Here is a 15,145-nt window from a genome sequence, read left to right as displayed (position 1 = left end):
CAACTGCCGACTGTAGCTCAGGGTTCAACCGAGCTAAGATTTGCTTTTGCGGTAGTAGTTGCTGAGAGAAAATGTCCTCTTCATTAACTTTACAACAACCGGCGTGTCTGTAGTAAGTAGTGTGGACTGTGGATTGTCGGGGTGTGGGGAAGTAGCTATCGTCCGAATGATGGGGTTATGCTGGATGGTGGTATCCACGCATCATTTACGAGATGGCTGAAGCAAGGTAAAATTTGACAGGGTATAGCCCTCCTAGTCAAAGCGCGGTGTGTCAGATGGGCGATCTGCTTGGTATCCCTATCACGACTACAGGGGGAATCGACGTCAGCAACACGTGATATACTATTTAGAGCATATCTTTGCCACCGACGCAAGAGTACAAGGGAGAATATTCAGTATTTGGTTTTCAAGTGTTTTTCAAATTCCAATTCAAAGTCGTTACTTGTCTCTGTCTATATAGTGTGATTTGAGGCGTACAGAATAACCTTCCTATTCCCAGCCGGTCTTCATGGACAATGCCTGACGATCCAAGAAGCCAACCTGAATGTTTCCATCCCCAAGCCATTTCCCATAGAGAGATAGTGGAACCTTTCTCGTGCCTGTGCCCGCCAGGCAGCATGAAAAAAATGTCTGCCAGCGCAACCCAATTCACGTGCAGGATAACCTGACACCAATAATACACGGTGTTTCCTGAAACCGCACTGCTCAAAAACCCGGAAAGAAACCAAAAGTAAAAAGAAAAAGAAGACTGTGTCTAAAACAAGCAAAGACATAACACGCGTGCTATGAACGAATATCGCGGTATGTGCAAGGCCAGCATTGGACCATGTGCGATTAAACAAGAGGCGATATAGACCCCAAACCAAAGGACGCCTATACGCGCCACGAAGACCCCGGAGAGAAAGGAGAAATGAAAAGTTTGCCCGGAACAACCCCGGTAAAGAGCGCATGAGGCGATGTACCTACCATTGTGCGGTAGACACACCGTGCTCAATAGTATTCTCACATGTGTTGTTGGAGAAGTTGCGGAGCGATCATGTGTGAAGAAGGCATGCCAGTCAGGGCGGACGGCATGCTCAAAGGAGCTGCCATCGACGTCATGTTGGGCATGCTAATCATTGTGTGAGCGGGCTCATGTGGGGACATCTCTTCCCTAGGGGAACCAAATTCATGTGCATCATTCTCCAGATCTTCGTCGGTTGGGACAATCGTCTGACCATCCTGCTGCGCTTCATGAATCCGACGATGTCTAGCGAATAATTAGTGTAAGTCGCAAAAGAATTAGAACATTAATCACTTACTGTGCAAGGTTATCAGACCTCGAGAAAGCTTTGCTGCAGTAAGGACAGGGGTACGGACGCTCTTGTGTGTGTGTTCTCACGTGTCTAGAAACAGGGGTTAGTGGGCGGCTATTGAAACCATCTCACCGGCGCACGGTGCATATCAGCCCCACCAACGTGAGTGCAAAAATAGAAGTAAGCTTACCTCTTGAGGTGTTCCAATCTCTTAAAGGTTCTACCACATGACGGGATGGGGCAGGAATGGGCCTTGGTTGGATACGGTCCCAACTCCATCATGGTTGCACTCCTAGCTCTCCGGGTAGGACCAGGCGCCGATCGCTCCGATCGACCAGTAGTATTTTGTGCCGCCGACTCGACAGTACTGCTGCTTGGCAGAGATGTCAGATCATCGGATTGGTTTGCCATTGAACCTGAGTGTTGTGCGGTACTGTGATCCAGGCCCCGCAGCGGCGTGCCATGACGGGACATTTCATGAAGAAGATCCTTTTGCGGCAGCATCGCACTAGGGTAAGTGCGAGCGAGTTCCTGGGTGGCTTCATCGCTATCTACAACCGGAGCGACTGAGCTAGAAACCGAACGCCGCAGATCACTTGGTCTGTGAGCCGCGTACGAAACTGACTGAACTCCTGGGGTTGTTGATTGGACATGAGTTGTGCCACTGGGTGCGACAGCGCCCGTGTTAGGCGGGATAGATGACCTACGTCTGCGCTGCTTGTATGTCGGGGATCCCTCGATCACGGGATACGGGTTTGCCGAAAAGGATCGGGGCGCAGGCTGATAGTGAGAATTGGTCAGATTCGAAGGAGGCAGCTGCATCATAGGGTGGTAGGCGGGTCCACTTGAGATATCCGGGATCGCTGTGTAAAGTCCGGTGTCTTCGTTGGCGATGTAAGCCGGTTCCGCTCCGAGTCCAACCGAATGCTGCGGCGGGGTGACTGGTTCGAAGGACAAGCCGCGGTTGCTGTAATCCTCGTATTGCGAAGACACGAAGGATGGCGCAGGAGAGTACTCGTAGAAGGTCGGCATGGAGGAATGGCGCTGATGGGGGCGGGGAATGGGCATTCCGTGGCGATCGTACTGGATGGGGCCGTAGTCCTGCTCGCGCTTAATGATGCTCTGAACTAGATTGTTCGAAAGGGGCATCTGCGGCTGGCTGTACATCGGATGCCCGGAGTCGTCCTGGAGTAGAGGGATCGCTGGGGGAGCCATCTGCGGAGGAGGCATTGCGTCAACGGTCCGAACCACGGGGGAGTTGGGCTGGCCATATGTCGTACTTGCGTGGGCAGCGAACGAGTTCAGATTCACTTGTTGTGACTTGGTCAATTGCTCGTACAGAGACTGGGACGAGTCGAACTCAAAAGACATGGCCGGTTCGCTGACTGCGACCGTGGTGGCTTCCTGGTTCATCTTTTCGCGCTTCAAGTCGCGTTCGAGTGCATCGAGGAATAGCCGGTCGTGGGGCACGCCGTACCAGTAGAACACCTTTTGCTTCTTTTGGGTCCGAATACAGTTGTTTTTGTACAAGAAATCCAGGAACGGACTCTTGGGATCCTCCAGGACCGCGTCTACGCCAGCCTTGAGATTTCGGAGATCTGAGAAAATGCCCTCCTCAAACTTTTTTGAGTTCTTTACTGGACGTCCAAAGGCTTGGAATCGAAATGCGAGACATCGGACAATATCGGTACCGGATATGTGGAAAAGGCCGCTCCTATTTGAGACGGAGGTCAGTCAGCTTCCCAAGTCATCACACACTTCTAAAGTGAGACGAACCAGTAAACACAAGAGACATAGTCGCCTGTGGGAAGCAAAAAGCGTCGAATGAGTTGATCGGGTTGCCAGTCAACGGGAGCTGACAGAAGGAAATATTTCACTGGCCCATGTCAATTCATTGCTTTGATGCGGGGATAGATCCAACCCAAAGACATACGGTTATCTACTTGCTGAAGAGCAACTTGCGCGTCGTGAGGGAGGCTTCGCTGTGCTTCGGTTGAGAGCATAAAAGTTTCTGGTTTTTGAGGTGGTGCCATAGGGATTGAAGCACCTGATTGAGGATACATTTTTTTGGGGAAGCGCACTGTACGGATAATTAGCACCAGGAAAAAGACCGCCTGATAACGCATGCGCAAACAAAGAGGCGATCTGAGTCCAATCACAAGAATTGTCTCTGCGACTCTGTTGAGACATAGCTGCAAGACCTCGAATCAAACTCACCTGAATGGTTCAACAAAGATGCGAGAATCAACGTCGCCAACCAGTCACAAGATATCCGATCGGGAAAGTTCTAGACACGAAAACGGTAAGGGAAGAGGAGCCAGCCTCATAGACAAAGAGAAAAAGAGAGAGAATGGAACTGGACCAGCCGGTAAGCCTCTTGGAATTTTCGCGCAGCGGAAGAAAAGAAAGTGAGGATCGAGTATTTGGTGAAGAAGAAGGGGGGAAAGAAGATACAAGTCTAATAATAATCGAAGAACAGGGAAGCGCCCTGGGATGTCTGACCGGTCATAAACTAGTCATGTTATTTTGGATTCTTGTTAGTCATAAGGGATGGGAGCATATTATCCCCCTGTTAATGGTGTTATTGATGTTATTTATGTAATATATCCTGGTATTGGTCTGTTTTCCTTACTGTATTGATCTGTTATTTACAATGCGGAACGGGAATTCTGTTTATTCAGGTTCAGGTACTCTCATACTTCCATCTTTGTTAAGAATATAAGACTTCTAGTTTAATATCACCTAACAATAGTTTGTTACTTTCCATAGTTTGATATCAAATCAATCAAATAAGACTCTGTTCTTCACAAAGGGAATGACTTCCCCCCTGTCTTGATGCTTTTGTACAATATTTTAGTACGGAGTATAGCATGCTATGTATCTCCGAAATTGATGATTGGCCCAATCCACATGGTGACCAGGCTGCATAACCAAGTGATAAACATATCACTTGCCACATTCAGAGATCCTTCTAGACAAAAAAACCGTGTAAAGTCCAACGGGAAAATATAGGTGGATCCAGCCAAGGCTCATCAAACTGGCGCTGGGACCTGAAGCACCCGCCTTCTCGTTTCAGAATTTCAGTGGGCGCTTACATGCATATTGAAACCCAGATTTTTTCTCTCTAGTATTTTCTCCGACTTCTCCGGTGTACTTTGTATAAACGGTTGTGGCTTTGGGATCGTCTATCCGATATTTCCGATTCTATTTTAGCCCATTCGTCCGGAATTTGTCGAATAGGCATCAAGTACAACGTATGAAGAATTATCTACCTTTCTGATTGCCGACGCAACCTTGTACCTGACTTTCTGCTATGTAAGTCCAAGTCAAACAGATATGATTTGTGTACCTGCACCCCATACCCGGTCCACTTTTCACCAGCCAGCCATATCCATAAGTAAAATGAGCCGAAGTTCCAGACCACATGGATTGACAGGTAACGTGCCTTTTCCAGTGGGAACCAGGCCAAAATTCCATGCTGGATATAAGGCCCCATAACAGGTGGACTCGGTGGACTTTGGCACTCTGTACACTATATGGACTATCTCCTGATCCGAAATTTCAACGAAGTCAATAGCCTTAAAGAGCTTGGCAACTTTGACATGGTTGCACGCCCCTGTGTCCCAATAATATACAATCACATACTCCATCGGGAGTACAATGGTGCTATCTCTATCTACATCATTATCATATCAGCATAGATACACATCCATGTGTCAAGATGTCTCATTTTCGAACAAAAGCATCCGGGTTGGACTTTAAGTTCGGCCTATAATCCCCTGTCAACTACCAAGAAGGAAACGGACACGAACAGAACCAAGACCAGCACGTATTGCCGGTTGTCTTTGAATGGAAATCCCACTCGATCTAGCCCATCGGAGCCCTGCCGGATCGGGTCCGAGAAATGTCCAAGTCCACGACCCTCGTAAAATCCTCATCAATATAGACTCTGACTGGAGGTTTCAACTATGACCAGGGTTTCCCGACCCCTGGAAAGCTAGGAGACACCCTCGATGGAGGCACCCTAGACCAGACGCAGTAGGCTACTGTATGTACTCCGTATGTACAACATAATCAGACCATCGCACAGGGCACCTCGGAGATCAAGCCGTTTGATCGTCCACCCTGAAACGATCTAGAAATTCCATTGAGCCGTTTCAAGAAACGTGGGGATGTCATTACTCTGTTCATGCAAGGAACCTCATCCGGAAAGATAGGTCGGTCGATGACTTATCCAGGAAGAGGAATGCGGTTTAGCCCGTCTAGCCCCCTGTTCATGGAGGAGTAGGAGTACGGAGTGCTTCGGCTTTTATTCCTGCCCCGGCCGTTTGCAACACGGTGGTGTTTTTTTGGCTTTTTCTCTCTTCTTCAAACGAATCAATCTATAGCTCGGAAGTATATCTCAAAGAAAAAGGTTAATCGACAATAATCATTTTCCACAAGTGAGTCAACGTACCAGGACAGATGGTGTGGAGGTTAAGGGGGTGACTTCATTTCGGGCTAGTGGCTCAGCGTTCTAAACCGCAATCTGGAATATCTCCGGTTTTCGAGTACGCTGAATTGCCCCTGACTCAAACTATGTATATTGATGTTCTGCTTATTGAGTTCCACATGGCTCTTGGCGTTCATAGGGAATTCACTTTCGCACGTGTTTATGTTCACCACAGGGGCTTGCTGGGGGGTGAGAATGACGTTCATAGTCTCAGATTTGATCCTTAGGTCAGAACAAACTGAAACATAGCTTTCGAGTCCCATGGAGTCATGGGGAAAACCTCCGGAGCACAGGATGATCTTGGTTTATGTGCCAACGTGGATTAGGGAGAACAACGAACTTATATGCAAGAAAATGAGTGAAGATTATAAGCTCTTAAGTCTCTAGATATGTGCAATAAGTTTTTCATAATGCTTCATGTACAGGGAAAACCATGTCAGACAGAGTCTATGCTCTTCCTCCTCTTCTCCACCATGGCTTCCTTCATGAATGGACTGCGTGCTCGGATATCTTTACCCCAAATCAACACCAATATTGGCGCAAAAGACAGAACCAATGCGATGAAGGCTAGTACTGTGCTAGCCCACTCGAGGCCAAGGTGAGAGTACATGCTCATGGTAGCTAGGGGCAGGAAGGCCGCCAGGGTGTTCTCACCAGTGGCAATGATACCCATACAGCTGCCCGCGTATTTGCTGTACGCATCGACCACATAGTCAGAGATTCCCGTCACGACAATGACGCTTCCAGCCCCTACCATGGCGAGACCGATGGCCGGTGCGATCCACGGGAAGTTTGGGTATGATGTCCACGCGTATGTGAACATACCACCGGAGATACCGAATATACCCCCTACAATGGCGAGATACAGCCGGGCCTCAGGTATAGGGGTGCCGGGAATCTCCTTGTTGCGAGATGCCGAGTCGAAGTAAAGCTTACCTGAGAACAAGGTAATCACCCATCCCAGAAGCTCTCCGATCACGACTGCTGCTTGGACGTATCCAGCTTGCGACGGTGTCCAATCATACAGCTCTGCGAATACCTGCTCAACAGATTGAGTGAACAGATACAATGTACCAACGGTAAAGGCAGACCATAGGGTCGATACAAATACCACGGACTCAGTGAAGAACAGGAAAAGAGGCCTGCTCGCGCTGTGGCCCACGATGCTCAGAATCGACTGGCCTTGTGTGTCAATCTCATGCTGGGTATAGGCGTTCTTGCCTTCACGTCGCAGAGCCTTTGCACGCTGTCCTAGGATTGCAATTCCACGACACTCCTTGAACAAGAAGAAGTACAGAGGGAAGAAAGCACCATACCACATAAGTTGGATATAGCCAATCCACCTCCACGTGAGAGCCTGGTAGATAGCAGCTCCAATAACGGGTCCAATACTACTACCGGACAGGTAGGCAACGATGAAAAGACTGACAGGCACGTTTCGATTTCGCTCTGTGTCCCAGACATTCCCAATGACCGTGCCAGAGGTATTAGCGAGGATGGAGACACATCCTCCGGCGAAGAATCTCGTGATGACCAAGGTGTAAAAATTTTTGTGCCACAGCCTGAGGCACTACAAAACAGAGGAAGGTTATGTACGTGCCCAAGAAGACATACCGTACACCAAAGTCCTCCATGAGAGGGAGAACGAGCAGGGAGAAACAGCCGCCACCAACGGCCCACGATGTGACAGGCCAATAGGAGTGAGGGAAACTAGCGTCTGAAATGTGAAAGCGCTCATTCATGGTCTCGTGTGCTACTGTAAATATTGTGCCGTTGATCATGGTCATGAAGGTCGCGAATACAGCGAGGGCAGTGAGCAGCCATTTCTCGCATAAAGACCAGTTGTATGGATTTCCGGGATCTCGTGGCCCATCCCAGGACACAACTGTGATATATTTGCTGGGATCTTGATGATCTGTGTTGCTGTCAGTTGATAATCTTAATCTCAGTTGCTGTTATTCTGGGTTTACCTATTACTGGATCATCATGGCCGGAGACATCGCCACGCGCGAACACCATATCCAACCGCGACTCGACTCGACTCTTCAAGGCAGGTCAATTCAGAAATGCTTGTGGTCCTTTCCTGTGTCGGGATGTGGAGTGAACCGAATTTGGAAAATATGATGTAATTCTTCGCCTCAAAGTATTGATATAGATCGCAGTCGCAAGTAGCAATGCGATTTCCTCAAGCTCAAGCCTTCAGAAAGCAGAGAAACCAGCCTGCATTTAAATAGATCCGAGCTGGAAAAAATCTCTGTGCGCATCGCAATTGAGGATCCGAACAGACTGATCCTCTCCACACCAAAAAAAAACGATTCTCCAGACAATAGCCGTTTCGGGACTAGTGACAATATGCGTCAGGGTCGATTTCAACCTCGCACAACGTGGTTGGTTCATGAGGTTGCTTAGACCGGCTCTTCGTTTGATGTGATTAGATGAAGGAATTAGCTAAATGATCTGCCTCTGCACCCCACATTGGCTTCGTCGGCCCTGTGGGATTCATCCGGAAGCAAATCAAGCTAGACAATTTTGGGTCGATCGGGCCTAAAACATGATCTTTTTCCCTGGATATTATCTATCATTCCGCATTATGCGATCGTGCAGCTTCAATATCAGATAGTTAATTGTTGTACCTAGGCTGTATCAAGAAGCCAAGACGTTGTGGAGTCAGATGAAGCCAAGAGAATGGCTTATTTTACTCTAATCGCTATTAATCAAAGAATCTTAGGTAAAATAGTGAATATTCAAGTGATTCTTTGAAGTCCTGCCTTGTCGAGTCTTTGGTCGATTTGAACATGTCCATTGGGCCTTTGTTCTGCCATAGCCAGTCACTTTCTACTCCGTAGTGTTCTATCCAAATCCTTGTTCTATCCTTCTATAAAATAATTGACCTATTAATAGCACTCATGATTATCTACGAGCTTCCGAGATCGGATTCCCTATTGAATAAACTAATGAACAAAATCACGTCTAGGCGAATCCTTCACTTCAGATCCGAGCTCTGATGCCAAACTGCCATTCCTTGCGGGTCGATGGGTCGCATTCCATTGCCTAATGAGTACTAGTCTGTTTTCTTGTTTAGGCAAGTGCTTCCCTGCATGTATCTACATTCAAGGGACTAACTGAGGACTAACGTTACTCAGAGTCCACTAGCGATACTGAAGCACGAGATGAAATGGGGGCAACAATCTTCCAGCACACCACCCATTAGTTTCTGATTCACAGCCGCCCGATATGGCCATGGCATCCATCAATCACTATCTTGCTCTACTCATACAATTGTGCCAATGGCCCGTTTGTGACACCAGCAAGTCAGGGACAGGACTCAATTCAGCTTTCATGACATCGGAGCTCTTCCAAATTCATCCCAAATTCTACGAGGCATGACAACTGGTCCATCACCTAGGCTTTGAAAGGTGTCTATTAGAATGACAGCATGGGCAACTTCCCTGGAGCTCGGAATGAGACCATCAATTCACTCAAGACATCTTGTCATGGTTTATCCCAAGAGAATGGTTCTAAAAACCCCAATGGCAACGAGTCTAAGACCACGACAACCAACACTCATCAAAGCCTAAAAGCTCACTGGCTATAACTATATGCCGTAAGGGCTATGGATGGATGATGATCCAGCGAGAATCACAGCATCTATATTCTTCACACAATCCACGATCTTGAAACACAGTCGAAAGGACGAGAAAATTACTAATTTTGCCATCGTGTCGTTCATTGACGAGCACTTGACCTCATAAATATTTAGCCATGATCAGCTACATCGCCCCGGGTAACCCTTGAGTCGATGTCGGTTGAGTATCACAGCAGCTAATCTCCTTTTCAATGCTCATAAACCCCAATTAGAAAAAGGCGATCTTCGTTGTTCAAATACCAGGATCAAGATCACTATGATAGGTTCGACGAAGTGTTTATATCATAAGTTTGCCACGTCCAACATATGACATCGGCGACTTGGGTCCAAGGCTCCCCCGCATTTAATAGAAGATAAATAGTTTATTTTCTTTCAGTTTCTAACATCTTTCTACCCAAATCCTCTTCTCAACCCTTCGCTTATATCTAACCCTGGGTTTGCTACTACTACATAATCTACTTTCTAACATGGTCCAAATCAACCCTGATCAAAACCCGCTAGATCCCAACTACGAAAAGCGCCGCAGCTCTCTTGGAAACATGGAGCATTCGCAGCAAGCCCAATCCGCCAAAAATGAGAACATCATGGTGGACAGAGAGGTTGCCCCGTGCGTTCCAACCACAGCACTGCATGCATGCATGCTTTGAAGTATTCTGTAACTGACCACAAATAAAACAGATCATCACGCGCAATGTGCAATGAACTTGCACACCAACATGCCACAGAAGATCTACACAAAAGTACAGAGCGCCGCCGCTCATCACAAGACGTAGACCACAGTATGTTTTCCCTACGCCCGACCTACAACCCAAGGACCATACTATTGGATCATATTATTGGATCATATTATCTGTACTAACGAGCATCAGACTCCTTCCTCTCTGATCTAAGTACGGACCGTGGACTCCAAGAGCACCCTGAACAAATTGGAGAATAATGATGTTTATATACTTGATTGGACTCGGGACTGCACAGGAAGTTTCACAGGGGTAAGAATCAGATTGGAACTTGGATTGATGCTTTCAGGAAGCCACGACTACCTGTACAATAAGGAACTATCAAATTGATACTTTTTATTTTGTGTGGTGTAGATCGCACATTGTGACGGCCTTGATATCTTTGAGAGGCAAAAGCGCGTATGTACTAGTGATGTCACCTTGATGTCCGCCCCGCATAGTAGCAATACCCAAAGTCACTAAAAAATATCAAAAGCGATCCTGATCTCTGTATATAAATTGTATGGTTGATCTATCGAAGTCGGCATCTACGAGGTATTGTCAATCACTCGTCGAATCAAAAACCTTCTGTCCTCGATACCAAGTCTGGCAGACACGCGCCTCAAGCAATCTCTCCGGCATCCACTGCATATCAACAACCAAGAAATCCGCATACAATCCGCTCTGCAAGCATCCAGTCCAAGAATCAGCAAATCGCGCATAAGCTGCACCAGTTGTAGCAGCCGTCGCCGCCTCAGCTAACCCCAACCTGAAATGTTCATTTACAGTATCATCGGTCTCGGTCTCCAGAGCCGAGCGCCTGGTGGTAGCATTATAAAGATTGGGGAAAGGCAAGTGACGCGCAGTAGGGGCATCCGTGCCTATAGCAATACGAGCGCCACCATCTAGGAAGTCCTTGTAAGCAAAAGCGCGCTTACAGCGCTCATGTCCCACAAGACCAGGCCACGCCTTGAAAAGCATAGGATCCGAGTGCACAGGCTGGATCGAGGCTGTGATACCCAGCTGACCAAGTCGCTTTGCGTCTTCCGATGTTGTCAGCTCCAGGTGTTCGATTCTGTGTCTCCGACCTGGCGTGCCGACTCTCGATAGCACGTTGATTGCTTGGTGAATCGCTTTATCGCCTATCGCGTGGATTGCGCATTGTATGCCCGCTGCGTCGGCGCGCTGGACTACTTCTTGTAGCATCTTCTCTGGCCAGATTGGCTCGACGGGATCAGATTTACCAGTGTAGGGTTGGAGGAGAGCGGCAGTGCATCCGTCGACGACACCATCGCAGATGAGTTTTATCCCAAGAACATGGAAGTCAGGCTGGTTGTACTGGCTGTGTAACTCGATTGCTCGATCCACGTATTTAAAGTTGGCGTCTTGATCCGCTGAGAAGGGGACGAGCCAGTGTGCGCCAATATGGAATGGAATGGTGTGATCGCGACGGTATAAATTCAGAAGATCCCATGTTCCTTCGTCCATGGCCATATCCACTAGTCCAGTATACCCAGCAGCGGTGTATGCAGCGACTGCAGTATCCAATGCGCTCAGGTTGTCTTCCGTGGAGGTAACACTCTCTAGGTAAGGCCATGCAAGGTTCATGATAGCGGACTCGTCAAGTAGACCCGACGCTCTTCCATTTTCATCACGGTGGATGGTCCCGCCGGGAAGATCGGGGGCTGTATGAGCTCCCATTTCATCGAGGGCACCTGCGCTGCACCACATAGAATGAAGATCAAAGGAATCGATAAAGATGGGACGTGGGTCGATACCATCTAGCATACTTGCTAGTGCGACTCCATTGGTAGATGATTGAATCCAGCCTCTGCATAATATGCGTGGCAAAGATGGATGGGCTTTGGCGTAGGATTTGATGCCTTCACGTATTTGGTCGAGGGATGTGCATGCGATGAGATTGGCTTTGCGCAATGAATGTCCGTATTGCAGGATATGTACATGGGCGTCGATGAAACCTGGAATGACAGTGCGATCTTCCAGGTCAATGATATTTGCGTTTTCTGGGATGGTGATTCCATCGAGAGAACCGACGTGGGAGATCTTGTCGTTCTCGATGATCATGCTCTCGGCAAAGTCTCCCCCCTTATTTGAGGCTTGCGACGGTAAGAAGATCTGTCCATTCTTGAAAACGGACGACATGATTCCCAGATGTTTGTGATTCTTCAACCCGCGCGAAGAACGCGGCGATTCTCAAGCGTTTATATTATTTCATGCGGGGAAGCCGGAGTTTTTCGCACTTACATCCGGACTTCTCCAGGACTTTCTGTTTGAGGACATTGAAGAGTGGATATGGTGAGATTTGGACTGGGCTATCTCGACGGGGAATGGTCCAACGTACATTTTAACCTAGCCTGGAAGGAATACCGATTGCAAGGACCGGCCAATAAACTGCATGGTGATTGGATAAGAGGACATGAGGTGTTCGTGGGTGGATTTGGAGAGCTCATGATTTGTTAATGCCAATTATTTTCCATCAACCAGCCAATGGTCGAGTTAACTCGGTCACCATCTTCCTTGGTCTAGTGGTGATGATTTCCGCTTGTCATTAAAACCGATAAGCGCGGGAGACCGGGGTTCGATTCCCCGAGGGAGAGATTTCTTTTTTTTTGCTTCTTTGTCACCCTTGGCTAGATGACCACATATATTCGGTCTATATTGTTGTTGTCTTGTTTTAATATATATAGCCAGTCCTCGTGCTTAGGGATTTCCGGTCTTTCAAACTGTTGTGATGCATAAATAATGGAGAACATCGCGGTAAAAAAAATCTGATGTGCACATATCACTTCCAAGCAAGTGGGGCTTTAGTAAACGTCGGTGAACAGCGACACTCTTTGGCCTATAACTCACTCTTAGAACTCACTACCCTCATAAATGTAAAAAATAATGTCTGCTATGTGGCTTGGAATAGTAATAACAGGGGGGTTAGTAGCTAACGCCTGATTTGACACTACCACACTGTTGGTGTGGGTAGAGAGAGACACATATATATATATGCCGCTCAGATATAACATCCATTATCGTGTGTTAAAAAAAAGCAATCGCCAATACTCAACGGGAGATACTGGCCAACAGGGTTGGATCCCCCAAATCATTATGAAAACCAAGTAAGACATCTGGAGTACACACCCATAGTGGGCAGGCATATTAACATCCACATATAGTGATCAGCATGATTTTTGTGTGGGCAGTGTATATGATTTTCTTGTGCGCGTAAAATCTTATACTCAACAATATGTTCAATCTTACAATACTTCAATCGCACTGACAACCCCAACGCTTAAGATCAGACGACAATGATACCTTCTAAGTACCTATCAAACGCCATACGCAGAAAGGCAGCAACGATTATTTTCAAGAAAATTGGCTGGCCCCCAGAAAATGATGTCATATATAAACTCAAGGGCCCCCGAGCCCAATAACAAAGACGTGTGCAAAGAAGGTGTGCGTAATGCAATCTAGGGACTTCGCAAACAAACGAACCTTCCCACGCAACTTCTGCGCTGTAGCGAAATCAAAATTACAGATTCCTCACCGCTTGGTAGCCATGCCCTAGATCATAGAATGTCGGACAATTCCATAAACGCAGGTGCAGGGCATGGACTCAACCCCCAACCATCGAGAACTACAGGGTGAAGGACTACACGATGAACGAGATCGGGCCTTTTCCGTTTGATCGACAAGTTTGGGGGCGAAAGGCAGCCATTGGCCGTTAGTAGTGGAACCCGGGAACATAGCGCGATGGCTTCGGGCTGCACCGCCAGAGCCCCAGCACGCCCCGTATAGTTTTAGTTCGCACAGCCTTCTAGGGTTTATGATAGCGCATCGAGGCGTATTTAAGCATAAAGCCCCCAGATATTGATTCTCCTTCTTCTACATACTAAATTACCCCGGAAAGATTCCCCTTTATCTTCTCCATCTTATAACCAGACTATATACATCCGCAAACCGTCACTATGCAGTACAAGTCTTTTACGGCCCTTCTTCTTGCCAGCATGGCAATGGCCGCCCCGGCCGACACAAATGACGATATTGAAACCGGAGACAAAGACTTGGGTTTCGACATGCCACCTTCTATTGCGGTGGTTCTTGCAACCGCCGTCCCCACCTCATTCTTAGCCGAAGCCACCAACACCGCTGAATTCCTTTCGCAAGTCGAGCAAGGCATTGTCTCTAACTCCTGGCCAACATGGTACAGCGACCTTCCCGACAGCGTGAAGGAGTATGTCACCACTGCGGTTGAGAACTACTATCCCTCCTTCGCGTCGTCCATTGCCGCCGAGATTACCGGCTCCGACGCCAGCAGCTCCAAACCCAGCACTGCCGAGGCCACCTCCACCGGTGCTTCCAGCTCTGGAGCTTCTAGCTCTAGCGCTTCATCTTCTGATGCCTCATCTTCTGCTGATTCCAGCTCTACTGTTACGGATTCATCTTCCTCCTCTGCTGCTACCGGCTCGGACGCTGCTTCGTCCTCGGCCTCGGCCTCGGTGTCCGGCTCTGCTACATCTAGCACTGCCGATGATGGTGCCGCCCCTACTGGAATTGCTATGAGTCTTGCCGGAGCTGCTGGAGTTCTGGGTCTTGCTCTCGCTCTGTAAGATTGGTGAACATTCAATAGTTGAAGCATCTACGGTGGAATCGGGGGCCTTGGCACTGTTTGCTGCCTGAATCTACTACGAAATGCTATGTAGCCCTCATGGTGTTCACGAATTATTGAGTCTCGATGCTGGGCTTATACCTGACGTACTTACTACCTAATTTTGTCAATACGAATGCATCATCGATTTGGGGCACTTTCATTGCACTTTCTTACAGTAGCGGTTTTACATACAGCATATTTCATTTGCCAAGTATCATGTATTATAATCCACCTCTTAACCCACCTACAACTCGACGTCTAACAAAAGTTCACGTTTCCTTTCCCCCATCCCGCACCAAGCGTCTGGGGCTGATGTGCAATTTTCATAGCTGACCT

The 15,145-nt window shown here is 47.8% G+C and overlaps 5 protein-coding genes across 5 annotated transcripts; 2 read left to right on the top strand and 3 right to left on the bottom strand.

Annotated features, from left to right (window-relative positions):
• Nucleotides 1-1,002: 1,002 nt before the first annotated feature.
• On the bottom strand, nt 1,003-3,328 carry steA (sexual development transcription factor SteA; the record flags this gene model as incomplete). Its single annotated transcript, XM_056677881.1, has 5 exons — nt 1,003-1,249; nt 1,302-1,385; nt 1,486-3,009; nt 3,072-3,171; nt 3,229-3,328. 5 exons carry the CDS (start codon nt 3,326-3,328, stop codon nt 1,003-1,005), a joined length of 2,055 nt encoding a protein of 684 aa, XP_056532881.1.
• A 2,895-nt stretch (nt 3,329-6,223) lies between these two features.
• N7500_006736 (uncharacterized protein) lies at nt 6,224-7,806 on the bottom strand (the record flags this gene model as incomplete). Its single annotated transcript, XM_056677880.1, has 3 exons — nt 6,224-7,349; nt 7,402-7,702; nt 7,758-7,806. The coding sequence occupies 3 exons, from the start codon at nt 7,804-7,806 to the stop codon at nt 6,224-6,226; spliced, it is 1,476 nt and encodes a 491-aa protein (XP_056532880.1).
• Nucleotides 7,807-9,900: 2,094 nt separating this feature from the next.
• N7500_006735 (uncharacterized protein) lies at nt 9,901-10,370 on the top strand (the record flags this gene model as incomplete). The annotated part of the gene is made up of 3 exons (XM_056677879.1): nt 9,901-10,040; nt 10,112-10,212; nt 10,303-10,370. 3 exons carry the CDS (start codon nt 9,901-9,903, stop codon nt 10,368-10,370), a joined length of 309 nt encoding a protein of 102 aa, XP_056532879.1.
• A 340-nt stretch (nt 10,371-10,710) lies between these two features.
• N7500_006734 (amidohydrolase) lies at nt 10,711-12,312 on the bottom strand (the record flags this gene model as incomplete). The annotated part of the gene is made up of 1 exon (XM_056677878.1): nt 10,711-12,312. One exon carries the CDS (start codon nt 12,310-12,312, stop codon nt 10,711-10,713), a length of 1,602 nt encoding a protein of 533 aa, XP_056532878.1.
• Nucleotides 12,313-14,126: 1,814 nt separating this feature from the next.
• On the top strand, nt 14,127-14,768 carry N7500_006733 (uncharacterized protein; the record flags this gene model as incomplete). Its single annotated transcript, XM_056677877.1, has 1 exon — nt 14,127-14,768. The coding sequence occupies one exon, from the start codon at nt 14,127-14,129 to the stop codon at nt 14,766-14,768; it is 642 nt and encodes a 213-aa protein (XP_056532877.1).
• Nucleotides 14,769-15,145: the final 377 nt, after the last annotated feature.

This window comes from Penicillium coprophilum (genome assembly GCF_028826855.1).
Source record: "Penicillium coprophilum strain IBT 35676 chromosome Unknown utg000004l_segment0_segment0, whole genome shotgun sequence".
Taxonomy (NCBI): Eukaryota; Fungi; Ascomycota; class Eurotiomycetes; order Eurotiales; family Aspergillaceae; genus Penicillium; species Penicillium coprophilum.
This window is presented reverse-complemented; position numbering and strand designations above follow the sequence as displayed.